This window comes from Cornus florida, unplaced genomic scaffold, assembly GCF_030987335.1.
Source record: "Cornus florida cultivar Cherokee Brave unplaced genomic scaffold, ASM3098733v1 CherokeeBrave_3.0.0_Hap2_Chr02, whole genome shotgun sequence".
NCBI lineage: Eukaryota > Viridiplantae > Streptophyta > Magnoliopsida > Cornales > Cornaceae > Cornus > Cornus florida.
The window spans coordinates 4,174,647-4,200,979 of NW_026775572.1; the positions used below are offsets into that span (position 1 = coordinate 4,174,647).

The window sequence follows — 26,333 nt, forward strand, 5'->3', positions numbered from 1 at the left end:
CATGGTTCGTCCACGGAGGGTGAGTCAGGGCCTAAGATCAGGCCGAAAGGCGATTGTGCTTCTCTTAACGATCAAATAGAGAAGGAGAGGATAACTAAAGCGGATAGGAATAGCTTTCTTGTAATTAGATGGACGTATTGATGATGGAAAAACGCCCTCCTATTGTGTTTGGTTGATTAATGAAGGAAAAGAAAAAGAAGGATAATAATCATGTTTGGAAAAAGAAAGAGAAAGAAAAGAATGGGAATTATTTTAATAAATTGACTATTATGCCTTTTTATATTTAAATATATATACATATTCTCCCATACCTGCACAAGAAAAAAAAAAAAAAAATTAGGGCAAATCATTTCAACCTCCCTAATCTCGCCTCCATCTCCATTCTCGTTCTCAACTCTGAACTTCCCCTCTCTCTCTCTCTCTCTCTTTGCACTATAAAAGTTCAAAACCCATATATTTCAGTTTCTCTATCTCTCTGCACTACAACAATCAGAAGCTCTCTCTCTCTCCGCACTACAACAATAAGAAGTTCAAAACCCATATATTTCAGTTTATCTATCTATCTGTAAGAATCAAAAGTTCAAAACCCGAATCGGTATATCATTTTAGATTGTTCAAAAATTCAAAACCCACATCTTTCAGACCCACATCTTTCAGTTTCCATCGCTATTGTTCCAGTTCGGGTTTGCCGTTTGCAAGCTTCAGGCCCGCCGTCTCTCATTCTCTCTGAAACTGCTAACTTGTATGTATATTATTTTGCAAACTTGTGTAATCTTGAGGATAAAATTGGCATTACAACTCCTCCATCAGCCATTGCCTTCCCTTTCCTCCCATTTTTGGGAGGATAAGCAAAATACTGTACAAAGCTATACATAACCCTCCAAACCCTTCCCTCTCTTTTCCTTTCATTTCACCCATTTTACCCTAACACAATTTTTTAATCATCCTCCATCACTTTCCCTTCCCTTTCCTCCCATTTCAACCTTACCAAACTGACCCTTAGAGAAAAGAAAAGGATAAATGGTTAAATACTACTGTTGTATCATGTCCTGTTGAATAGTTAGTAAAAGAAATAAACGAGGAAAAGTGATTTAAAAAAAGAAAAGAATATTCATTTATTAAAGAAAATATGAGCAAACCGGATAAACATTTGGTTCAATTATGTGGAGTAATAATTATCTCATTTTTTGTTTATTTTTAAAAAATTTAATTTTCATTGTTAAAAAAACTGAAAACATAAAATTATAAAATTTCTTTTGATTAATGTTTGTTGAATATAAGTTTAAAATATTAACTTTAAATAAAAAACGTTATAGTTATTTTTTAAAATTATTGTTTCAGAAAATAATATATATATATATATATATATATATATATATATATATATATATATATCATTACTTAATTTCTAATTATATTTTTTTCGATATTATTTGAATTTGAAAAAATATTGCAACCTAGCTCAAACATTACTAAACAAACCAAACTTGCTGTTGCTGAGATGATGTTCAAGGAGCAATTTGGTTTGAGAGTGAACTTATATAAAAGTTTTGTGCCGGATTAATATAGTTCGAGGTCTCAATGGAAAAAAATACATTATCTCTATTTAATAAAATATCTTTTTTGAGACGATCAAGGAATTGTTAATTTGGACATAAAAGAATTCGATCTTCCCAAGGTATTAGGGCTAAATTCTTATATAGTTTGAAAATAAAATACTAACTACAAATTTCTTGAAGTATTAACTGAAGTTCATGTTAAGAGAGTTTAAAAAGAAACAAATATCCAACAATTCAAAAATATAAAAAAATATGAGAGGTTAAAAATAGGAGATGGAGTGGGATGGTGAGAGTGAGAAGTGGAGAGGATTATAGTTCAATGGAAGGAGTGTAATGAGAGGAGGAAAAGGATTTAAATAAAATAAAAATTAAAAAATTAAAAATGACAAAAAAATTAGGAGTTAGAAAATGTAGGAAAATAGAGAAGAATGGGGAGTAAGATAAAAAAAATTCACTTCTCAATACCAACTATTAGTTAGATAGGAACGAATATAGGGTGATGAATTAAACTTATGGTATGTATAATACTAACACATTTCATTCTTTGGGATCTTAGCAGTTTGTCTAAAGTTTCAGTTGCTCCTAAGAGTTTGAGTTTGAGTTTGAATTGGAGTTGAGTTTGAAATTGGAGTTATAAATAAAAGCTTGATTTGGAATTATTTTTTCCTCTCATTTCCTTCCAACTCCAAATAAAATAAAATACTCTTATCATTAATCAATATAAAATCACATTATCAAGGAGATGACATTATCATTTCAAAATGTATATATATATATATATATATATATATATATATATATATTAGTTGGCACTTTAAATATGTGGCTCTCTTTTTTTTTTTTATTATTATTATTATTATTATTTTAATGTTGTGGTCGACAGACTGAAAAAGGGTTTTAATAAAAAATAGTTAAATTTTATAACGTCATGTTGTTGAAGCAAGTATTTACCATTTTAACTGATATAATATCTAATATGTATCTATATCTATTTATACTATTATTAAATGTGCAAAGTGTTTCAGTATTTATTTATTAATTGATATAAATTCTATAAAATTCAAAATTACCTAATAGAATTAAAATTATTTCAAATTAACAAAATATAAAAAGAATTTAATTCAAATTACAAAGTTCCACATTGATTTTAAGTAAAAATGATTATATGAAAACCCCTTATAAAACTATAGAGCAAAATAAATAATAATCACACCTTCTCTGCCTTTTAGTTAAGATCAAATGTAGCACTAAATTTTTTTAGGTAAATTTTTTTGGGTCGGCCTTTTAGCTAATCTTTCTTGGTCTTTTGGCTAAGATCAAGTGTAGTATTACTTTCTCGGCCTTTGTGTAAAGAGTTTCAGTATTTATTTATTATTAATTGATATAAATTATATAAAACTCAAAATTACTTAATAAAATTCTAATTAATTCTAATTAACAAAATATAAAAGAGTTTAATTCACAATAAAAAGCTCTCATTAATTATTATATCCCACTATATAAATTATATATCTATATCATTATTAAATGTGCAAAGTGTTTCAGTATTTCAGTATTTATTTATTAATTAATATAAATTTTATAAAACTCAAATTTACCTAATAAAATTAAAATTAATTCAAATTAACAAAATATAAAAAGAGTTTAATTCAAATTACAAAGTCCCACATTGGTTTTAAGTAAAAATGATTACATGAAAGCCTCTTATAAAACTATAGAGTTAAAGAAATAATAATTACACCTTATCGGCTTTTTGGCCAAGATCAAGTGTAGTACTAAATTTTTTTGGGTTGGCCTTTTGGCTACCTTTCTTGGCCTTTTAGCTAAGATTAAGTGTAGTACTACTTTCTCACCCTTTGTGCAAAGAGTTTCAGAATTTATTTATTAATTGATATAAATTCTATAAAACTCAAAATTACCTAATAAAATTCAAATTAACAAAATATAAAAGAGTTTAATTCACAATAAAGAGTTCTCATTAATTATTATATCCCATGATATAAATTCTATAAAACTCAAAATTACCTAATAAAATTAAAATTAATAAAATAAGTATTTATTTATTAATTGATATAAATTCTATAAAACTCAAAATTACCTAATAAAATTCAAATTAATTCAAATTAAAAAAATATAAAAAGATTTTAATTCAAATTACAAAGTCCCACATTGGTTTTAAGTAAAAAGGATTACATAAAAGCCTCTTATAAAAGTTTTAGTATTTCAGTATTTATTTATTAATTGATATAAATTCTATAAAACTCAAAATTACCTAATAAAATTAATATTAATTCAAATTAACAAAATATAAAAAGAGTTTAATTCAAATTACAAAATCTCACATTGGTTTTAAGTAAAAAAGATTACATGAAAGCCTCTTATAAAACTATAGCTTCTCAGCCTTTTGGTTAAGATCAAGTATAGTACTAAATTTTTTTGGGTCGGCCTTTTGGCTAACCTTTCTTGGTTTTTTAGGTAAGATCAAGTGTAGTATTACTTTCTCGGCTTTTGTGCAAAGAGTTTCAGTATTTATTTATCAATTGATATAAATTCTATAAAACCCAAAATTAATATAAAAGAGTTTAATTCACAATAAAGAGCTCTCATTAATTATTATATCCCACGATAAAAATTCTATAAAACTTAAAATTACCTAATAAAATTAAAATTAATTCAAATTGACAAAATATAAAAAGAGTTTAATTCAAATTATAAAGTCCCACATTGGTTTTAAGTAAAAAGGATTACATGAAAGCCTCTTATAAAACTATAGAGCTAAAGAAATAATAATCACACCTTCTCGGCTTTTTGTCTAAGATCAAGTATAGTACTAAATTTTTTGGGTCGGCCTTTTGACTAACCTTTCTTGGTCTTTTGGCTAAGATCAAATGTAGTATTACTTTTTCGGCATTTGTGCAAAGAGTTTCAGTATTTATTAATTAATATAAATTCTATTAAACTCAAAATTACTAAATAACATTCAAATTAACAAAATATAAAAGAGTTTAATTTACGAAAAAGAGCTCTCATTAATTATTATATCCCACGATATAAATTCTATAAAACTCAAAATTACCTCATAATATTCAAATTAATTCAAATTAACGTAATAAGTATTTATTTATTAATTGATATAAATTCTATAAAACTCAAAATTACCTAATAAAATTAAAATTAATTAAAATTAACAAAATATAAAAACTGTTTAATTCAAATTATAAAGTCCCACATTGGTTTTAAATAAAAATGATTACATGAAAGCCTCTTATAAAATTATAGAGTTAAAGAAATAATAATCACACCTTCTCGGCCTTTTGGTTAAGATCAAGTGTAGTACTAAATTTTTTTAGGTTGGCTTTTTGGCTAACCTTTCTTGGTCTTTTGACTAAGATCAAGTGTAGTATTACTTTCTCGGCCTTTGTGCAAAGAGTTTCAGTATTTATTTATTAATTAATAAAAATTCTATAAAACTCAAAATTAATATAAAAGAGTTTAATTCACAATAAAAAGCTCTCATTAATTATTATATCCCATGATAAAAATTCTATAAAACTCAAAATTACCTAATAAAATTTAAATTAATTCAAATTAACAAAATATAAAAAGAGTTTAATTCAAATTGCCTCTTATAAAACTATAGAGCTAAGGAAATACCTTCACAACCTTTTGGCGAAGATCAAATATAGAACTAAATTTTGCAGTATACTACTACTCATACAAAATATAATAAATTCAAATTATACTATACTACTCACACAAAATATAATAACAGTAATTACCTAATAAAATTCAAATTATATTATACTACTCTCATTAATTATTATATCCCACGATTGCAGCAGGAAGGGATTCAAAACCTAAACCAAACCCAAATAGACCAAATAATTCTTTCCACACTCGAGAACAAACATATTTAAATTAAGTACAATATTTGATCTAAACATTTCGGAATAGCTGTAGAGTTACTGTTGAAAATTCACTCTATAATCAATTGTGCTTGACCAAATGGTCGACATATTAAATTATTTGTCAATTTTTATATATTTTTATTTAATAAAACCCTTGATGTAAATGAGTCGTGAGTTTATTGCTGCAAGCCACACTAAAAATAATATAATAAAAATCAAAATTAATACATCAAACGACAGAGACCAACCAATATGCAATAACCAACCAAACAGGAAAAGCAAAATACAACACAACTTTTCCTAATTTGAGAACCCCCAAAGCTCTGAAACTTACCACATGCTTCCACGGTAATAAATTACTAAATTATAATAACAGTAATTATTTAATAAAATTCTAATTCGCAAAATATAAAAAGAGTTTAATTCACAATTCAAATTATACTATACTACTCTCATTAATAAAAACTTATTCATAAAAAGAATTTAATTCACATAAAAAGTTTATTTATTATATCTCACAATCAATAAAGAGTTTAATTAAAATTCAAATTATACTAAAATTCAAAACAAATAACAATTAATTTTTCTAATATAATATTTATTAATTGATATGTAAAATAAAATAATTTTTCTAAAATTCTACCACAAATTAGCTTTTATTATGAGTTTCCTAATAAAATTAAATCTAATTAGATAAGGATATATTTAAAGAAAATAAAATAATTTTTATAAAACTCTATCACACTAGACAAAGATATATTTAAAGAGTTTCTATAAAACTCCAACACAAATTACCTATTTATCTATTTATTGTGAGTTTTTTTAATAAAAGGAAATCTAATTAGACAAGTATTATTAATGTAAAAAATTATTTATTAATTGATATAAAAAGAGGTTCAAAAGAGTTTCTATAAAACTCTAACACAAATTACCTATTTATCTATTTATTATGAGTTTTTTTTTAATAAAAGTAGTTTAATTAGAGAATAATTATTAAAGTAAAAAATATTTATTAATTGATATAAAAAGAATTTTTAAAAGAGTTTATATTAAACTCTAACACAAATGACTTATTTATTTATTTATTATAAGTTTTTTAATAAAAGGATTTCTAGTTAGGCAAGAATTATTAATATAAAAAATATTTTTGAATTGATATAAAAAATAAAATAATTTTCCTAAAAATTCTATCACAAATTATCTTTTATTATTAGTTTTTTTTTTTTATAATAAAAGTTAATCTAATTTGACAAAATTATTAAAATATAAAAATATTTATTAATTCATATAAAAAGAGTTTTAAAAATATTTTTTATGAAACTCTAACACACATTACCTATTTATCTATTTATTATGAGTTTTTTTTTAATAAAAAATATAATTAAACAATAATATATTTAAAGGAAATAAAAAGTTTCTATAAAATCTATCACAAATTATGTAACTCTAAAATTTACCTAATAAAATTCAAGTTAATCTATTTATCTATTTATTATTATGAATTTTTTAATAAACGAAAATCTAATTAGACAATAATTATTTATATAAAAAATATTTATTAATTGATATATAAAATAAATAAATTTTTCTAAAACTTTACCACAAATTAGCTTTTATAATGATTTTCTTGATAAAATTAAATTAAATTAGACACGGATATATTTAAAGTAAATAAAACAATTTCTATAAAATTCTATCACAAATTACCTATTTTTTTTAAAAAAAACTCTACCACAAATTAGCTTTTATTATGAGTTTTTCATAAAATGAAATCTAATTAGACAAATATTATGAATATAGAAAATTATTTATTAATTAATATAAAAGGAGATTTTCAAAGAGTTTTTATAAAACTCTAACACAAATTACATATTTATCTATTTATTAGGAGTTTTTTTAATAAAAAGAAATCTAATTAGACTAGAATTATTAAAATAAAAAATATTTATTAATTGATATAAAATGGGTCTTTAAAAGAGTTTATATTAAACTCTAACACAAATTAACTATTTATATATTTATTATAAAATATTTATTAATTGATTTAAAGAGAGAAATTCAGAAGAGTATAGATCCAGAATTACAGAAACTCCGCCAAAGAGTTTCAGTATTCATTTATTTATATATAAAATACAGAATATAGAAGCTCTGCCAAATAGTTTCAATATTTATTTATATAAATTTTTTTTATTAAATGTACAAGGAGTTTCAGTATTTATTTATTTATATAAAAATATTTATTAAATGATATGAAAAAAGTTTTTATATAAAAAAAAAAACTCTGTAAAACTCTAAAATCTACTTAATAAAATTAAAATTAACCTATTTATCTATTTATTATTATGATTTTTTTAATAAAATAATATCTAAAGTTTCAGTATTTATTTATTTATATAAAAAATATTTATTAAATGTGCAAAGAGTTTCAGTATTTATTTATTTATATAAAAAAATATTTATTAAATGATATGAAAAGAGTTTTCATAAAAAAAAAAGAAACTCTATAAAACTCTAAAATCGACCTAATAAAATTCAAATTAACCTATTTATCTATTTATTATTATGATTTTTTTTAATAAAAAAATTTAATTTTCAGAGTAAAATATAAAAGCTCTGCAAAAGTGTTTATTATTAAAAAATTCATAATTATAAAAGAAAATCTAAAGTGTTTCATTATTTATTTATTTATATAAAAAATTATTTATTAATTGATATAAAAAGAGTTTTTATCAATACTATTATTAAATATGCAAAGAGTTTCAGTATTTAAGTATCTATTTATATAAAAAAAATATTTATTAATAGATATGAAAAGTGTTGTTATAAAATAAAAAAAAAACTCTATCAAACTCTAAAATCTATCTAATAAAATTTAAATTAACCTATTTATCTATTTATTATTATGAATTTTTTAATAATAGAAAATCTAATTAGACAATAATTATTAATATAAAAAATTTTATTAATTGATATATAAATAAAATATTTTTTCTAAAACTCTACCACAAATTAACTTTTATTATGAGTTTCTTAATAAAATTAAATCTAATTAGACAATGATATATTTAAAGAAAATAAAATAATTTATATAAAACTGTATCATAAATTACATATTTTATTTTCAATAAAACTCTATCACAATAGACAAAGATATAATATTTAAAGAGTTTCTATAAAATTCTAACACAAATTACCTATTTATATATTTATTAAGAGTTTTTAATTAAAGGAAATCTAATTAGAGAAGGATTATTAATATAAAAAATTATTTGTTAATTGATCAAAAAAGAGGTTTTAAAAGTGTTTCTATAAAACTCTATCACAAATTACATATTTACCTATTTATTATGAGTTTTTTTTTAATAAAAAGAAATCTAATTAGACAAGAATTATTAATATAAAAATATTTATTAATTGATATAAAAGCAGTTTTTAAAAGAGTTTCTATTAAACTTTAACACAAATTACCTATTTATTTATTTATTATATGTTTTTTAATAAAAGAAAATCTAATTAGACTAGAAAAACTTTATCACAAATTACATATTTATCTATTTATTTTGAGTTTTTTTAATAAAAGGAAATATAAATAGGCAACTATTGTTAATATAAAAAATTATTTATTAATTGATATAAAAAGTGGTTTTAAAAGAATTTTTATAAAACTCTAACACAAATTACCAATTTATTTATTTATTGAAATCTAATTAGACAAAATTATTAATATAAAAAAATATTTATTAATTGACATAAAAAGAGTTTTTAAAAGAGTTTCTATAAAATTTTAACTCATATTACTTATTTATCTATTTATTATGAATTTTTTTAATAAAGAAAGTATAATTAAAAAAATAAACTAATTTTTATAAAATCTACTACGAATTAACTGTTTTATTTTTTATAAATTTCTATCACATTATTTATAAAAATATTCAATACGTGCATTGCACGTACCTTTTTCTAGTGTGTGTATATATATATATCAAATTACCCATACTTAGGTGGGCGTAGAATGATTCCAGCATGCTAAGCCAAGTGACGAGTCCTATTTTTCCAAAACAAACACCCAAAAAAAGAAGAAGACACCAACACAGCTCACGCGTTTTAGTCTCCGACAAATCTTCCTTCCAACAGATCTCTATTTCCAACCGTCATCTATTTTCCCATTTTTGGTCACAATAACTCACCATTTTCGGACTCTTCTCTCTCTCTCCCCAAAAACAAAAAAACTGAAAAATTACGCCACCAAACACGAAGCGACAAAACAAATACAATACTACCAAAATTTTTTTAAAAAAATCTAGGGTTTTCAAATTCTCTCCTCTGTTTTCCCCTCGCTTTTCCCTCCGTTTCCTCAATCTCCAAGCTGAAGAGAGGTCGCCATTTTTGTTTTCCCTTTTTGTCTGGTTGTTTTCCAAATCGTTACGGTCCTGTATTTTCTCGAGAAAATAATTTGGCGCGAGAAAGATTTTCTCAGAAAATTCACCTACATGGAGCTTCTTTTCCCCTTTGATTTTTGAAACTCTTCCAAGGTAAGCTAATTTCTGCATCTTTTTCATTATTTTCGCCTTATTTGTCTAAAACATTGTCGAAATAATGTTTGTTATATTGTTTGGTTGGTGGTTTTGTTGATTTTTGCATGAGCTCTTTTGTGTTTGATTTGTTAATAAGAAAAGATTGATGATTAGGTGGGATTAAGGAAGGGGAAAATTAATTATTTGAAGGAAATATACATTATTTGAGAGCTCATATATAAATTCTGTATTGTTGCTCAAATTATTTATTTGTGATATTGCAGAGTGGTTTGATTTTTATTCAATCTGGCTGCAATATTGAAATATGGATTTGGAAACAACGACGAGTCTGGTCAAATGTTGCGACTGTGGGTGTAGTAATTGTTCTTTGATGAACCGCTCTTTTTCGGGGACTTGGCTTCGGTCTGTGAAGCGAAAGGCAGATGATTTGGAGGAAGGCAATAAATTCACTATTCCGGGTCTTAATTTTCAACAGGTTGCTCGAGTCGAGATTGAGAATGAATGTGTTGCGCTGCGTGAGATGGTTAGCAGCCAACAACAAACCATTGAGGACCTTTTTATTGAATTGGATGAAGAGAGGAATGCATCATCATCTGCCGCAAATGAGGCAATGTCAATGATTTTGAGGTTGCAGAGGGAAAAGGCTGAGACTCAGATGGAGGCCCGTCAATTCAAGAGGTTTGCTGAGGAGAAGATAGCACATGACCAACACGAGCTTGCGGTGTTGGAAGATTTGTTGTATAAGAGAGAACAAGCTATTCAATCTCTCTCTTGTGAGGTCCGGGCTTATAAACTTAGGATGATGAGTTTTGGACTTACAGAGGCTGAGGCAGATGGGGAGAAAAGTGGCTTTACCCGTAACAACAGTGCAGTTGACCTCGATCCTCAATTTGAATCCCCCACCTATGATTATCCACCGCTCAAATGTAACTTGAGCAATAACCAAGCTTATCCAGAGATTGACAATGATGTAGCTGATGTTGAGAAATATGTATTTGGTGAAACCCCGCGTTCTCGGGAAAGTTTGAAGGATCTGGAATACAGGATCAATCAACTGGAAAGGAGCCCTAGACACAATCAACCGGATGGTGAATTTCCTGGTACAAAGAATGTGCTTGAAAAGGTGACAGTTGGAAATTCTCCCAGGCGATTTAGGCATTTTAGGAGGTTTTCTACTGATAGTTCAGGCTCATTCTCTGCAACTGTTAAAGAAATGGCTCCAACTTTTGCCCCGGATTCTCCCAGGCTTGGTACCAGTTTCCGGAAGACGGAGTACTTTCAGACAGAAGACTACTCCAATTTGAAAAAGGTGGATAGTGCATCTGAAATTGGTGACGACATGAGCGACAGAGTATATACCATTGATTCAGTTCATCAAGGAGTACCATATAATGGTGTTATGGGGCCCAAGACTTCTATTGGAATATATGAAGATTATCCAGCTACTCCAAGGGAGTCACTAAATCGGACAGATATGGAAGATCCTGATATCAAAAAGTTGTACATGAGGCTTCAGGCACTTGAGGCTGATAGAGAATCGATGAGGCAGGCGCTCATTTCTATGCGGACAGATAAAGCACAACTGGTATTACTGAAGGAGATAGCTCAACAGTTGTGTAACGAAATGTCACCTGGAAGGAAAATTCCTGTGAAGAATTTATCTGTTGTTCGGAGCTTTTCTTTCTTGTCAATATTCAAGGTAATATAATTCATGGCGGGTGGCCAATTCTTTTTGCATAAATTTACTAACTTCTGTGGTGTGTAGGGCTTGTCTTTTATCATATCTATGCATTATAGTTGGCTGAACCTTTATTATTTATTTTTAGTCTCGCTTTTTCCAGTTTATTCTTTGTTGAACTTGAACTATAACAACATTATTAAAAGCGTAATTTCCAGAAATTTTTATTATGACCGTCCCAACTGTTGCATTGTTGATCTGTCTGTATGTGTGAGCTACCTGACGATATGCATTATTAGTAAGTAAATAGGAATAGGTCTATTACTTGTATAAGAGGAAATAAAGGGGTCCGCCAGTTATTACTCCTTTGTCCCTTTAATTGATAGAGAATAGATAAGCTGGGATACAAGCTGATGTGTTGATAAGAATGCAGATACAGAACTCCAAAGGTAGCTTTTCTTATTGTGAGATTAAGAGACTTGAATACTTGACAAAGCCTTATCCTACCATACCAATTTTTTCATTTTCCTTCTCTGTTTTTATTCTCTCTCTCTCTCTCTCTTCAAGTTATTCAGGACAATATCTTCTATTAAATGATAGTAACCATGTATCTCATTACAACTTCAATCGTAATTCTTTTCAGCATTTTCCTTGTTCTATAAGCATCATCACAGGGTTTCATATGCATACATATTTTTTCACTTACATAATATAATCGAGTTTGGCTCTTGTATATCATCCTGTAGCTATCCTTGTATTTGACACAATAATAAAATTTTATATTAGCTTGTATATATGACATGATAATTTATTCTAATATTAGCTTGTATATTGTCAGTGTTGATGCATTTTTATGATTAACTATGAGCAGTATTCTAGGTAAATTTCATGATGGGAAATGTGTAGCCTCGAATGTGCTCTTTCACATATTCCTTTTTTCCCAGAGTCTATACACCTAAGAGTATAGCCAGTTGCAGCTCAATCTCTACTTGAAATTTACTTTTCATTTTTTTTCAAGCATGCTCTGATACACTACAAATAGGGCAAGTCATGGCGTATGGTTCTGAGAAAGTGTTGGTTTTATATATGTGGGTAAAACCACGTACTTACACATAGCACAAATGTAGAGTTGCGGTGCTTCATTCCTCATGATGATTCTTCACACACTTGTGAAAAAAATGACTAGACTTGGCTCAGTGGAGTGTTCATGTCTATAATTTCATCTTCATTACACCAGATAGTTCTCCACCTCATGTGCATATGAAATGTGAATTCAGAGCCTGGACACAGCCCCAGTATGTGGTTCATGTCTGTGATGTCATCTTTATTACCATCTTCCTCACTGATGTTCAAACTCTTGTCTAGCATCCTGTCACTCCTAATGGAGTTGGGTCCTTAGACTTAATCCAAAATTAGAGGACAGGATTCTTGCTCATATTCATTATTTCATATGTGGTTTGGCTTCTCTGCTGTCATCTAGGTTTATGAGTTGAAAAAGTGACTATTTGTTCCCCCCACGCAAAAGTTTGTAGTTGCATGCTTACTCATCCAAACACGATAATTTGGTTCTTGTTTCCTCTTTTCCATGTTTTTTATTTTTATTTATTTTCTACCTTTATTTATTTTTTTACCTCGTGGTTTGATAGCAGGTGAATGGCAAGACTTTAAATATTAGAAGCTAAACTTTATTATGTTTGGGGACAAGCTTAGAGTCGATATAAATCATCATTCCACACATTTTTGTGGGTACTCGTTGGGTTTTGTCTCTGAAAACATATAATTTTTTTGTTTTCTTCTTAAAATGTTGTGACATTGAGCTTCATATGCATTTATCAAGTGTACAAAATTAGCTATTGTGCTATTTTATATTTTACACCGTCCAAGCATCCTGCAATTTGTCTTTTGTTGCATTGTTACTTATCATCCCTTTCGTGTTATTTGTTCAGTGGATCTTGTCCTTCGTTTTGTGGAAAAGGAAAGCACGTCGAAGCAAGTGAGTAGATTATTATATGAAGTTGCTCATGGTAGATTGTTGTGTGACTTGCAATTTTATTTTCTTCATCCTGTAATGTATCACTGATCCTAGTTTTATAGTTGTCTGTCAGCCCTTTGACAAGTTGTAGCACAGAAATAAACCAAGTAACGATATTTGGGCCCCCCTCCCCCCTCTTTTCCCGCATGATAGCAAGTTATGTAGTCTGGATTCATCACCGGTTTTTTGATACCTGTTTTTTTTCTTTTACTTGATACTATTTTTAGGTACATGTTTGGGCTGTCAGCGAACAATGCAGGCTTGCTAACGCTTCTAGACAAAGGCCCTCGCATAGGGCAGTGGAGATGTATTAGAAGTACACAAGTGTGAAGCTGGTTCTCAACCTTCCCTATCCATCTATGAAGCCTTTGCCAATCGATGTAAATTCCACTATTACTTTTAGATTTTGCATTCTTTATCTGGATTCCTTGCTGCAGAATTGGGTGTGCAGTGTTCTTTCGCTTCGTTTTCTTCAGATTGAATACAGAGCTGCTGGTTCGATCAGTGAAACATGGATGTGGTGTACTCGTATATGCTTTTGTGCTCGAGGTTTGATGCAATTTGGCTCGAGGTTTGTGTCTTTTGACACTCCTTTCCTGCCTTTTACATTACAGATTCATGTATGCTTCCCAAGACAAATATGCCGTGCCTATTGTTTCCTTTTAAGAACACTTTATTCTTCAACTGTAATTAAATGCCGCTTTCATCATTTGATTCATTTATGCCATTTCTTCTCCAGTTAAACTGTGGGAATGTTTTTTCTTTATTTATTTTTTATTTTTATTTTTAATTTTTTTTTATGGTTTTCGAGTGAAATATAATGAACAATTGCACAGGTCATGAATTTGTAATGAGATTATGGTTGAGTAGACTAGTAGTCAACTGCCTTTCTGTTAAGAATGAGATCTTTACAGTTGTTGAATTTGACCAAAACATATGGCTGTGTGTGTGATCAAATTAGCAAATTCATGGGCAATGCAAAAAGTGGCATCCAGGGCAAAAGGAAACAAAACAAAAAAAACAGAACAATTCCATTATTTAACGTTGATTTGTCCATAGTTTTAGGGTAACCAATCAAAGAAACCAGAAAAAACTGTATTTGGCAAACTAACCAGAAATAACTGTGTTTGGCAAACTTAGAATTTTTTTCCCCCTAATATATAAAGTTCCCGTGTCCTATGCTGGAAATCTTAAAGGCAAGCTCAAGATAGAGGCTAATATATATATTTAGAATATAAGTTTATGATGGTGTTGTTTTCACGATTCTTACATTTCTAATTTAATTTATCCTAATTTGGGCATAAATAATAATATACTGCCCTTGTCATGATGTTATTTTATATTTAAAAAGTTTTCTCTTCTTTAAAGAAAAATAAAACAAAATATAATGGGCTTGTTTAATTCGCGTTTTGCTTTTGATTTTTTTTTGTTTTTGTTGAGTGTTGTAGCAGTTAACGTGGAAAAAATGCTTTTGGTAAAAACTATTTTGTTTTGCACAGTGCAAAAACGTTTCGTGAATAGTGGCCAAAAATCGAAACACCAATTTGGTATTTTTATATGTTTTGGCACTGTATCGTTTGGTAGCGATGAACAATAACTTTTTTTTTTTTGAAAAGCTTCTAAATGAGATTTTTAAAATGACCATTATATTCTTCAAACTTGCAATACTTTTTTATCGAACATATTTTCATATTTTTTTTTTCCTAAAAATCTTATAACAAATGGACATTACAAAACATATTTTCGATTACTATTCAAAACACGTTACAACAAATATTATTTAAGTTAAAACAAAATGCCAAAAACAAAACCCTCGTACCAAACAAGCCCAATATATTTAAAAATACAAGATAAATTTGGTTTACCTATCATCTAGTGAAACAAAATTACACTAATCTTGTAAAAAATTACATTAACTTTTGAATATAATCACACCAAACACTTGTAGTGAATTGGAATAATTTTTAATTGACTATTTATATCAAATATAGCTAAGTGGAGGTCTCTACTTTCTTATTTGTTGAATAATTGACCAATTAAAGGAATAAATCTAACAATTCCCTGCAACTATTAGGAAGAAAAATCTTTTTCCTTAAACTTTTTTTTGTCAAATTTTAACTTGACAATAATGAGAGTTTTAGATTTAATACTTTACTCTTACATTTCAATAAATTATTATTATTTTTGTAATCTTATCCTCACTTTACTCATTTTTAAATAAGTAAAAATATTAATGTTGAGCTAAGAGGTAAGAAAAAAATTATTAGTTAATTGTGAACCTCAAAAATATAATTTTTATTTTTTAGCACACTTTTTCTTGATTTAAAATTCTCTATTCTACTTAAAAAACGAAAGAAAAAAACGAAGAAGGGGTTATTCTCTATTCTAAAAACTAATAAAGGTATCCTTTCCCCCAAACGTCATTTTTGTTGCTCTTTTTTTATTTATTTATTGGAGGAGTGGGAAGGAAGTGGTTCATAGGTTAGAGTCTGAGACTACCCTCATTCTGAATCTCTGAAGCCACACGGATATAGCTACCCTACAATGCAGAAGTGCAAGAACTTGTTGGTAAAACCCACAAAGAGAAAGAGAATGAAGATTCACAAATCTGTTTCAAGAAAGCAAGAATCCATACACCGAGTAGCAGAAGAAGAAATAGAAGAAGGTTTCTGCTTGAAGAACTCAGCTCCATCACACGCACATGGGGTCCAACCATTGGGTAATCTCTACTTAAACCCATCCCCACACAACTCAAGAAACACAGGCCTTGGTAATCTCCAAACCTTGACTGATGAGCTTGTTCTTGAAATTCTAGGGTTTTTGGGTGGTACCCATTTGGGGGTTTTATCTATTGTGAGCAAATCCTTTTATGTTTTTTGTAATCATGAACCACTTTGGAGGAACCTTGTATTGGAAAATTATGATGGTGGATTCTTGTATAATGGGTCTTGGAGATCTACCTATGTTGCTACATATAAGCCTTCTTTTGCTGTTTCAAATATTGGTTCTTTGGGTTTGAAAGTAAGGGACTTTTATTCTGATTATCTGTTTCAGAGTTGGCTTTGTGCTAACCTTGAAATGAAACCTGAATGGCTTGAAAGGGATAACATTTCTCGGAGGAAGGGAATTTCTGTTGATGAATTTGTATTGAATTTTGAGGAACCAAATAAGCCGGTGTTGTTGGAAGGGTGTTTGGATAACTGGCCTGCTCTGGAAAAATGGGACAGAGATTATTTGGTTGAGATATGTGGTGATACTCCATTTTCGGTTGGGCCGGTGGAAATGAAGCTTGCAGACTTTTTTAGGTATTCGGATCAAGCGCGAGAAGAAAGACCATTGTATCTCTTTGACCCAAAATTTGCAGAAAAAGTTTCAAAATTGGGGTCAGAATATAATGTTCCAGAGTATTTTAATGAGGACTTATTCGGTGTCTTGGGCAATGAGAGGCCAGATTATAGATGGATTATTATAGGACCAGTTGGGTCTGGTTCATCATTCCACATTGATCCTAATTCAACATCAGCTTGGAATGCAGTGATAAAGGGATCCAAGAAATGGGTATTGTTTCCCCCTGATGTGGTGCCGCCAGGGGTGCATCCCAGCCCGGATGGTGCAGAGGTAGCCTGTCCTGTTTCAATCGTTGAGTGGTTCATGAACTTCTATAATGCTACAAAGAAATGGAAAAAGAAACCCATTGAATGTGTTTGTAAGGCTGGGGAAGTGATCTTTGTGCCTAACGGCTGGTGGCATTTGGTGATCAACCTAGAAGATTCCATTGCCATTACTCAGAATTTTGTTAGTAGGTATGGTACTTATATTTGTTAACATTTCTCTATGATGTACTTGGCTTTTGGTGTAGACACAGCGTGTACTATTTCAAGAATCTTGTTCTAGCTTATAACCATTGAAGTTTCCTGAAAGTTAAAAAGTAACTTGAAATCAAATATAATGATTTCCATAAAATCGAAGACAATATACACTGTACTTACAATTGGGAATATATAAGTATATAATAACTAATTGGTTGATTCAATGTTTATGCATGGCTTAATACAGTTCAAAGCATGGAAGTGCTCACGATTCAATTAGGAGTAAATTATAAATGATGCAAGGAAACACATTTGGATATGTTTGAATTTGTAATTGTAGAGGCATAATTATTAAAAGGTAGATCAAGTCGACCAGGCTTATCAAAAGCACATGAAAGCGCCTTAATTTATGCCTGTTGACAACCCTATAGTAAGGTGCATGTAGAGCCTTCAGCCTTACACTCTAAAATAGGCTTCGAAGGCAAGAAAAGCACACTTTATTCTTTACTATTCAATCATAGTTTTCTTCTTTTACTTTATATAACGTCAATTGATATATTCTATTAGTGACATCATATCATTGTCTTGTACAATGGATCATTAATTATCATAAGCTACACAATCTATTGAATTCATGAATTTATCAGCTAATTGTTGATAGGGATGTCAACGGGGCGGTTTCGGGACGGGGTACCCTTTCCCAAACCCATCCCACCAATGAAAATCTATGTTACCCGGACTCGAGTATGTGTCTATGCATCGGACGTGTCAAATCTCTAAATAGTAGGACACGTGGACACGGCTAAATATTCATTTTATTTAATTATTTTGTTTAATTTCTAAAGTAAAGTAATGTTTTAATCTAATTTTGTGTTCAATATAGGCATTTAACTCAATTTCGAGTAATAATATAATATAATTGAATGATTGGATTTGCTTTTAAGTACATATCCACCCAAAAATGTCAGACACATATCCCATACCCATGTCCAAGTAATATGTGTCCGACACGGGTAATTCACTACTTTTGAAGAGTCCATGTAACATAGATGAAAATATTTTCCAAAACTCCATTTAGGCCGCCCCACATCGGAGTCGGGCGGGTTTGAGGCTCCCTGATATACATATTTTTTAGGAAAAAATAATTCAAACTTGAATATATTTAAGATAAATTTTGTATTTTTTTGTAGTATAGTCAAATATTTAACAATAGTAATAACAAAAATGTTGCTAAATTTAAAATTATCATAAGTAATAAAGGAAAAAGAAAAATTATAGCTAGTAAAAAAAAAATTATATATTAATTATTAAGCGGGTTGCGGGTTTTAAACCCTCTCTCCCAAACCCACCCCAAACCCGATTAGGATGATCCCAAATCTGTCCCATTAGGGGTGGGATGGGTTAAATTGACATCCCTAATTGTTGACTACTCTAATTAGACGCGTCTAGCATATCCTTAATCTAATTAGGTATGGCATGTTATTATTGATTGTGATGGCATTATATTACTGATATGCGTTGATTTAGCTAATCCTCTTAGTTTTTTAGAACCCTTTTTTTTATGATGGGTGCTAACTCTTTTAATCAATATGCCAAAAACCTAACTTATTGCTAATATTGTTCGATGACTAGTTTTGTGTTGGATATTTTAAATTATTTAATTTTAACGCACATTTCCATCAATCTTATTCCTTCTCTCAATCTACTATCTCGTGTCGTGCATTGCATTTAGACTCTTTGTGAGACCTTGGCACCTGATCTGATGGCATGTTTTTTTGTTTTTGGGGAAGGTTGATCTGATGGCATGTTGAGCCTCCTTTCATTACTGTGTAGGGATTCTATGGGCCTGTATTCTTTAAAATGAAGAAAACATAGGGATTTGTCACCTTACCTGAAGAGAAGTATTATAATTCTCATTGCTTTGATGACTGTGAAAATAATTCCAAAGATTAGATCTGTACCCAGTTTGTGCCTTCTTGGTTAATGGTCATTAGGCCTTTAAAATGGTTTCACCCCATGTCGATTTAAATAAAACCTAAACTAGTATCATATGTAACATTTTTCAAAAGTTTACAACGTTGATTTCATTTTAAATTAGCGACATTACTATTCGTTAGTTATATGCAAGAGAATAGCATGTTTCCTTAATTGTGACGAATGGTAATCAAATTCCATAACGCTTGTTCCTTATGGAGTCATCAGGCATTTGATTTTCCATGTTGCAGGAGAAACTTGTTAAATGTTTTGGATTTTCTCAAGAGGCCAAATGCCAGCACACTTGTATCTGGAACGCGAGACCGTATAAATTTGTATGACAAGTTCAAAAATGCTATTGAAGCATCTTTCCCTGGAACTATTGATCAATTAATTTCAAAAACAGAGGAGAGAAAGGCACAGCAGGAGAAAAAGTCCTTCTGGGAATCAGTAACAGATTCCAAAGCTGGTGCTTTCAAGTTCTCTTTCTAGAGAACGCCCATGGAAGCCAGAACAACGAGAGGGCCCAGATACCTACCGAGTTTACAATCACTTGTGGAAGCCAGAACAATGAGAAGGCTTCTATACAGAGGCCACCACATTCATTGGAAGTCAATCGCTTTGATCCTAAATTCCAGCTTCCAAATGGGAAGGCAACTGAAGACAATTTTGACATTTGATATCTTGAATTTTATTCTTTGTTTCAATTCAAAAATGAGAGGAATGATTTAGAACTGTTGAGATTGCGTGGTTGAGATCATATTGTTGTAGTTTGATCAGTTTTCACAATATTATGACATTTTTGGTTTAGAAGCCTTCTTTTATTTGTTGGAATGAATTTGGTAATGAACTAGGACAAAATATTGCTGAACAACGATTTCCTTTCTCCACCGGTGATTGCGAACTCTAGTGCATCAGGTGTCTGGGGAGTAAGCACATACCATTCGATGGATCATGCAGTCCAAAACCAGTCAAATCTGACGGCCAATTCATAAATAAACCTGCTACTTTTATGCAAAACTTGGATGATACAGAAAAGTTCAATTTTTTTTGTTTTTTCGGAAAATTGAAAAGTTCAATTTCTAAACAAGGATTGGCCTGCATTCATTTGGCTCTTATGTGGCAATTGGGGATGCAAGAAATGGCCAAAAAATTCTGCAACTGCTCTCATTTTTGTGTTACTGTGATTCTGAATGTAAGTACCAATTTTACACTATTTACAGGAAATAACAAAGACAGCATGAGTGGGCTGTCCACTATTTAGAAATACTGTTTATTTCAGTTGGTTCAATAATAAAAGGTCGGGTTAGATTTTAGGAAAAATGCTTGGTCGTAAAAAGGTCAGGTTAGAATTTAGTAGATATAAAATAATGTCAATGGTATGCCTTTTTAGTAGTCACTAGTTCTAGGATGACACAAACAAATCTATTTTCAAGTACTTGAAGTAGTCCCAACTATGTTTATTTGCAAAGAATAATGAATTACAACGTTGGTAGTAACAATATTAGTAGTAGCTCAGTATTGAGGACACTGGGATTAAAGAACCCAAAGCTTTTGCTGCTACAAACTTGCTCAAACCTCTCTCAGTTGAAGATCATCCATGGCCATATGATCAGAACCCATCTCATCTTCGATGTTTTCGCAGTCAGCCGCTTAATTTCCTTCTGCATAGAAACCCCATTCAAAACAAACTTGCTGGACTATGCCTCAAGAATTTTCTCACAAATTCACAACTCCAATCTCTTCATTTACAATGCTATGATTCGGGGATATTCAGGAAGTGAATACCCAAATCAGTCTTTCAATTTCTACATCCAGTTGAGACGCCTAGGCATCTCTCCTGATAATCTAACGTTCCCATTTTTGGTCAAGTCATGTACCCACTATGGTTCATTAGCAATGGGTGTTCAAGCACACAGTCAAGTAATCAAACATGGGTTTGAACCCGATGTGTATGCACAGAATTCTCTGGTTCATATGTATGCAACGTTCGGGGATATTAAGGCAGCCACCCACATTTTTTGGAGAATGTCTTACGTAGATGTAGTATCCTGGACGTCAATGATTGCGGGTTATGGCAAATGTGGGGACATTGAATGTGCACGCAGGCTGTTCGATAAAATGCCGGAGAAAAACTTGGTTACATGGAGTACAATGATTAGTGGGTATGCCCGAAATAACCGTTTCGATAAAGCTGTTGAATTGTTTCGGGTTCTTCAGTCCGAAGGAGTGCAAGCAAATGAGGCAGTTATGGCCAGTGTGATATCTTCGTGTGCTCATTTAGGTGCTCTTGAACAAGGAGAAAGAGCGCATGATTATGTAGTGAGAAACAAAATGACTGTAAATTTGATACTTGGAACTGCTCTTGTGGAAATGTATGCTAGGTGTGGGAGTATCCAGAAAGCTATTCAGGTTTTCGAGGAGCTGCCTGAAAGGGACACACTTAGTTGGACAGCTTTGATAGCTGGACTTGCTATGCATGGCTATGCCAAGAAAGCGCTCAAGTACTTCTCAGAAATGGTGAAGACTGGACTAACTCCAAGAGACATTACATTTACAGCTGTATTATCGGCTTGTAGCCATGGAGGATTGGTTGAAAGAGGTTTTGAGATATTTGAGAGCATGAAAAGAGAATACGGGCTTGAGCCTAGGTTGGAACACTACGGATGCATCGTTGATCTTTTGGGCAGGGCAGGGAAGTTGCAGGAAGCAGAGAAATTTGTTCTTGACATGCCAGTGACACCAAATGCCCCAGTTTGGGGTGCATTGCTTGGAGCTTGTCGGATTCACAGGAATGCAGAAATTGGGGAGAGAGTGGGAAACATTTTGATCCAATTGCAACCAGAACACAGCGGTTATTATGTGCTTCTCTCAAACATTTATTCTCGTGCTAATCAGTGGGAAAGTGCAACGAAAATGAGACAATTGATGAAGGAAAAAGGAGTTAAGAAACCGCCTGGCTACAGCCTGATTGAGATAGATGGAAAAATACATAACTTCACAATTGGAGATAAATCACACCCAGAAATAGAAAAGATTGAGAGAATGTGGGATGAGATTGTTAGGAAGATAAGGGTGGCAGGATACACAGGGAATATTGCAGATGCATTATTTGACATAGACGAAGAGGAAAGAGAGAGTGCCCTTCACAGGCACAGTGAGAAGCTTGCTATTGCGTATGGGATAATGAGGACTAAAGCTCGGACACCAATTCGGATAGTGAAAAACTTGAGGGTTTGCGAGGACTGCCACACAGCTACAAAGCTGGTTTCGAAGGTGTTTGAGAGAGAGTTGATTGTTAGAGACCGGAACCGGTTCCATCATTTTAAAGAAGGTGCCTGTTCTTGTTTGGATTACTGGTAAATTCTGCGATATTATCCAAAGCAATTTTGGTTTTGAGATGTATTTACAAATCAAAATTTCCATTTCACAAACATTGATTATTTGAGAAATTTTTGTTAAATCCAATATTATTCTCTATCTTGATAAATGTGCACGAGTCTCGAGAGCATACTGTTTGAAGAACATAAGCTGTCAAAGGGGCAACAGTTAACATTAACATGTCTTCATGGTGATTTGGATTTCTACATACATCCTTATACCGTCTTTTCATCACAGGGAGATTCATTTTTTAATGCCAGAAAAATTGTCTCAAGCTCAGTAATATGCATGATTATATATATATATATATATATAAATTGTCTCATTGTAAAGACATGAGGTTTAGACATGCTATTCTTTTCACACATTGAGCTCATCTCTAAATTGTTAAATGAGATGGGTTTGATTTGGAATGGAATACACACATCAAACTTGGCGGTTGGTTGATTAATATTATCTCTCTAACAATAAATTAAAACACAAAAATAAAAAATAACACATTACCATACAAAATTTCACTCAATATGTTATTTTTCAAATGTGATGGCCATTCAATTAATGCATCATTTTCACATTATTTGTAATCCACTATATTCAAGCATACATATATATATATATATAGAGAGAGAGAGAGAGAGAGAGAGATTCCTTCCAACATTAAAGGCGCTGCATGCGGTGTTAAGTCAAATTTGGGAGCAGTGTTGCAAGCATGTTTACTTGGGGAGTTCCAAGTTTTTAATGCCAACTATGCAATGGATTGGCTAAAATTTTAATGCATTTGTATTTGTTACAGAGGAGAGTTTTTTGAAAACCGTAAACGAAAAACTAAAGAGGGCCATAGTTGAAGGAAGTAGACTGTGAATGATCAATTCAATCTAGAATTAAATGAAATTACAAGTACACCCTTACTGAGGGGAAGCTTTTTAATTGTGTAGAAGAAATGAAGGGAAAAAGAAACAATTATATATATTATATATATATATATATATATATATATATATATAAGCAGAGGTCCTCTTTGATATACTTGGTCTTCAACTGCTATTAAGTTGTTAGATCATCATCAGATGACTCTTCTCTATTGAATAATTAAATACTCTCCCAGCCGCAACCCAGGTTAGGTATTTGGAATCCTACTGCATTAATATATATATCTATATATATATATAAAAAGGAAAAGCATTCAAATCATATAGACAAGAATCTTCAAACCTAATTTAATTTCTCTATTGTTAATTTGTTATATACTATTTCTCCCCATTTATCCATTAAACTGGAGTGTATGATGATGGCTTATTAACCATGCACATTTCAAATTTCTAACAAAGAATGACGTCATTGTCATTACTCACTGCACTTTTCGTAAGGGCCACTATTTTATGTGGGCCTCGCAATAAGAATGCGAGTATGAGCAATGTTGAAAATCAAGAATAAAAAATTTGTTTGATTTGTCACTCAAAAAATAAAAAATTATTCTGAGACAACTATAAAATCAATTTTCATAAAATAATTCTTAAAAATCATCAACTAAGCATATTTTATATAATTTTCTAGTTTTCAATTCTCAAAAATAATAGGAAACTGAGCTATGTTAACCCAAATTTTCCTTGACAGCCTAAACGTAAAAGAACTCATGGACGGATTCATTTAGAGTACACATAAAGTCATCTCATTGTTATTACCAATATATATATATATATATATATATATATATATATATATATATATGTCGAAGTCATATCATTATAAAACTGCTTACAGAAAAAAGAAAAAGAGAGCTAGAATTGCACAAACCGGGCAATATTCTATTTTTGTCTATATATCCCGAAACCATGAAGAATGAAACATCCCATAGGAAGAAAAATTCGGGAAAAAAAAAAAAGAAGTTTGATTCTAATCCTGGTATCTTTCAGTACATTTTCCCCCAAATTTCTGTATCTCTGGGTAAATGTCTACACTTAATCCAGTACCACATGGTGCTGAGAAACTTGAAGGATTTATGGAACCCATCTCAGAACTCACAAACTCCATCTTACCATCAATGCATTGGTCTCTCTTGCTTGTGATTTCATCAACTTCCATTAATTTGGCAGAGGAAGCTGAAGAAGAAGAACGATAAGGCGCGACGGTTGATGCTTGATGATGATCCTTTCCAGTTAAGCGCTGGACAAGGCTCATGAATTCACGAGGACTTACATGAATAATCTTGGGTGACCTTTCGTATACAATGACAGGCGAACGGCTTCGTTTGAGAGAAGGCTTCTTCATCTTGGAGGAGGAGGAGGAGGAGGAGGAGGAGTTCTTCTTTACCATGAGTGATGGTGGTCTTGGACCGTTCAACTGTCTGGACACCATCTTTTGTTGATCATGCAAAGACATTTGGCCGGTGTTGGTAAGTAGCTAGCTAGCTTGAGTTTGACTTCAATTATATCAATCATGTATGGAGTTTATATAGAGTCATAGTCGACACAGACAGAGTCACACACAGACCATGCATAAATGTTAATTGGAGTAGTGCAGGATTGAAAGGGCCAAACAACTACTTGGTCTGCTTTGAATTGGTCTATTATTATTATTATTATTATTATTATTATTTGTTGTTTTAGTAGATATTGCCGGCTCTATGAGTACGTGCCTTTTCTTTTACTGGAAGAATACTCAAACTTATTGACTGACAGGGTCAATCTGGTCAGTCAAAGACTCAAAGTCAGCCAAGAAACTGAACCAATTTTGTATTTTACTTGGATTTTATTTTTCTCTATCCTCTCTATTTATGCTACTCATATGCATGCTTGTATATTTAATTGTTTTTTATTTGCTCAGCCGCCTTGTCTAGAACATGACACTGGTTAAAAGTCTAAACGTCTCGAAAATCAGCACAGGGAAAATTCTAAACATCTCGAAACTTCTGATATAGAATTCCTGATATGAATTAAGAATGATTTGGCTGGATACATGGAGCATTATCGTAATGACAAGGTATCATGAACATGTAGTCCAGTTTGACATACCTTTTGTTAATTTTTTTTTTTTAAATTGTTACAGTAGTGATTTTGACAATAAAAATATATTTGGTGTGACCTTATTTTATTTGACACGGTGCTAAAACAACAATGGCTCAAAACCAAAACATCAGAAAAATATTTTTTCTTATTTTAACAACTGTTCATGACCCAAAACTATAAGTGTGAATATTTCTGTTTCCGACATTTTCACAATAAAATTTCGTTCCTAAATGTGTTTCTGATTTTTTTTCCAAAACACCCTTACAGTAAAAACACTGTTTCTGTTTTAACAAAAAACAAAACGCCTAAATAAAGCGTATGTGAAACAGACCCGTAGTTATAGAATTTACTAAATAAAATAAATATTTTTATTTATATAATAATATATAATTAATTGATTGCATGGATCACAAAGTGTCAACGGAAGTCTTTTTTTCAAATATGAAATAGGT

General features: G+C 30.5%; 4 protein-coding genes across 5 annotated transcripts; 3 read left to right on the forward strand and 1 right to left on the reverse strand.

The window, feature by feature from the left end:
- Positions 1-9,485: 9,485 nt before the first annotated feature.
- On the forward strand, positions 9,486-14,421 carry LOC132293196 (myosin-binding protein 7). Of its 2 annotated transcripts, XR_009477799.1 has the most exons (5): positions 9,486-9,999; positions 10,266-11,701; positions 13,627-13,673; positions 13,940-14,092; positions 14,189-14,421. XR_009477799.1 is itself a non-coding variant. In XM_059790557.1 (4 exons), exons 2-4 carry the CDS (start codon positions 10,307-10,309, stop codon positions 14,040-14,042), a joined length of 1,545 nt encoding a protein of 514 aa, XP_059646540.1. In that variant the 5' UTR covers positions 9,486-9,999; positions 10,266-10,306; the 3' UTR covers positions 14,043-14,421. The 2 variants fall into 2 exon arrangements, 1 of the variants encoding a protein (XP_059646540.1); XM_059790557.1 differs by having other exon boundaries at positions 13,940-14,421.
- Positions 14,422-16,141: 1,720 nt separating this feature from the next.
- Positions 16,142-20,313, forward strand: LOC132293197 (arginine-specific demethylase JMJ22). Its single transcript, XM_059790558.1, has 2 exons — positions 16,142-17,515; positions 19,747-20,313. The coding sequence occupies exons 1-2, from the start codon at positions 16,257-16,259 to the stop codon at positions 19,985-19,987; spliced, it is 1,500 nt and encodes a 499-aa protein (XP_059646541.1). The 5' UTR covers positions 16,142-16,256; the 3' UTR covers positions 19,988-20,313.
- Positions 20,314-20,642: 329 nt separating this feature from the next.
- Positions 20,643-22,985, forward strand: LOC132293198 (pentatricopeptide repeat-containing protein At5g06540). Its single transcript, XM_059790560.1, has one exon. The coding sequence runs from the start codon at positions 20,972-20,974 to the stop codon at positions 22,856-22,858; it is 1,887 nt and encodes a 628-aa protein (XP_059646543.1). The 5' UTR covers positions 20,643-20,971; the 3' UTR covers positions 22,859-22,985.
- Positions 22,986-24,769: 1,784 nt separating this feature from the next.
- Positions 24,770-25,231, reverse strand: LOC132289427 (VQ motif-containing protein 8, chloroplastic-like). The gene has a single exon (XM_059789979.1). It carries the CDS (start codon positions 25,229-25,231, stop codon positions 24,770-24,772), a length of 462 nt encoding a protein of 153 aa, XP_059645962.1.
- Between the last annotated feature and the right edge of the window lie 1,102 nt (positions 25,232-26,333).